Source organism: Phytophthora parasitica (assembly GCF_000247585.1).
Source record: "Phytophthora parasitica INRA-310 unplaced genomic scaffold supercont2.118, whole genome shotgun sequence".
In the NCBI taxonomy this organism is placed as follows: Eukaryota; Oomycota; class Peronosporomycetes; order Peronosporales; family Peronosporaceae; genus Phytophthora; species Phytophthora nicotianae.
Genome location: NW_008649104.1, coordinates 57395 through 58150, shown reverse-complemented (window position 1 = coordinate 58150; position 756 = coordinate 57395). Strand labels below are relative to the sequence as shown.

Here is a 756-nt window from a genome sequence, read left to right as displayed (position 1 = left end):
AAGCCACAAGGTCACACGCCAACCCGACTTTCGGGTTATTTCTGGTGTTAACATCCTAGAAGTTGACCCCCCAAGTCCGGGTCTCACTATACGCCTTTGTCGGAGGAGTGTTCACCGCGCTTCGCCGCAGGTGGCCACGGCATGTGCAGATCGTTTGCCGCGAGGCCGGTCGTCAGCTGAAAGCGTACTCTGGACTAGTATAACATAGCCTTAGTTACTGGCCACAACCCGACTGTAACAATCCCGAATATACGCAGGGGGCGTACCATCACATTATAGATGTGTTGACGCTCGCAAAGCTCCTTGTCAGTGCGCCCATACGCCAACAACTCGTCCTCTTTAATGACGAAGTGGATGCCTTGCTTGCCACCTTCCGTTTTCGACCGGGCTTCAGATAATTTATGGCTGTGTTGATAGGCAAACCGCAAATCAGTCACTAGACAGATCATACTCATTACAGCCAGCGTACTGTATCTGAATCCAAACTGCAGGCATTGCCGTCATTGCGCAGTAGAGGCCACATTGCATTGAAACCCATCGCGAAAGTCATGCTTTGCTGGTCACTCAGCAGAAACAAATAATGAGTGGCATGAGGCCATAGCACACAAAATGGAACCGATACTAGAGATTTTTCAAAAAAAATGAACCCGCGCAAGGTATCTGTTTCACAAGCAAATCGGATCATAGTTTTGAAAACGTGGGCTAATCGAAAGCAAGGATTTGTCGGAAGAGCCGATCACTCCGTTTTGCGGAAGT

The 756-nt window shown here is 49.2% G+C and overlaps 1 protein-coding gene across 1 annotated transcript; it reads right to left on the bottom strand.

The window, feature by feature from the left end:
* Window positions 1-86: 86 nt before the first annotated feature.
* On the bottom strand, window positions 87-504 carry PPTG_19271 (hypothetical protein; the record flags this gene model as incomplete). Its single annotated transcript, XM_008917828.1, has 3 exons — window positions 87-194; window positions 267-405; window positions 470-504. The coding sequence occupies 3 exons, from the start codon at window positions 502-504 to the stop codon at window positions 87-89; spliced, it is 282 nt and encodes a 93-aa protein (XP_008916076.1).
* Window positions 505-756: the final 252 nt, after the last annotated feature.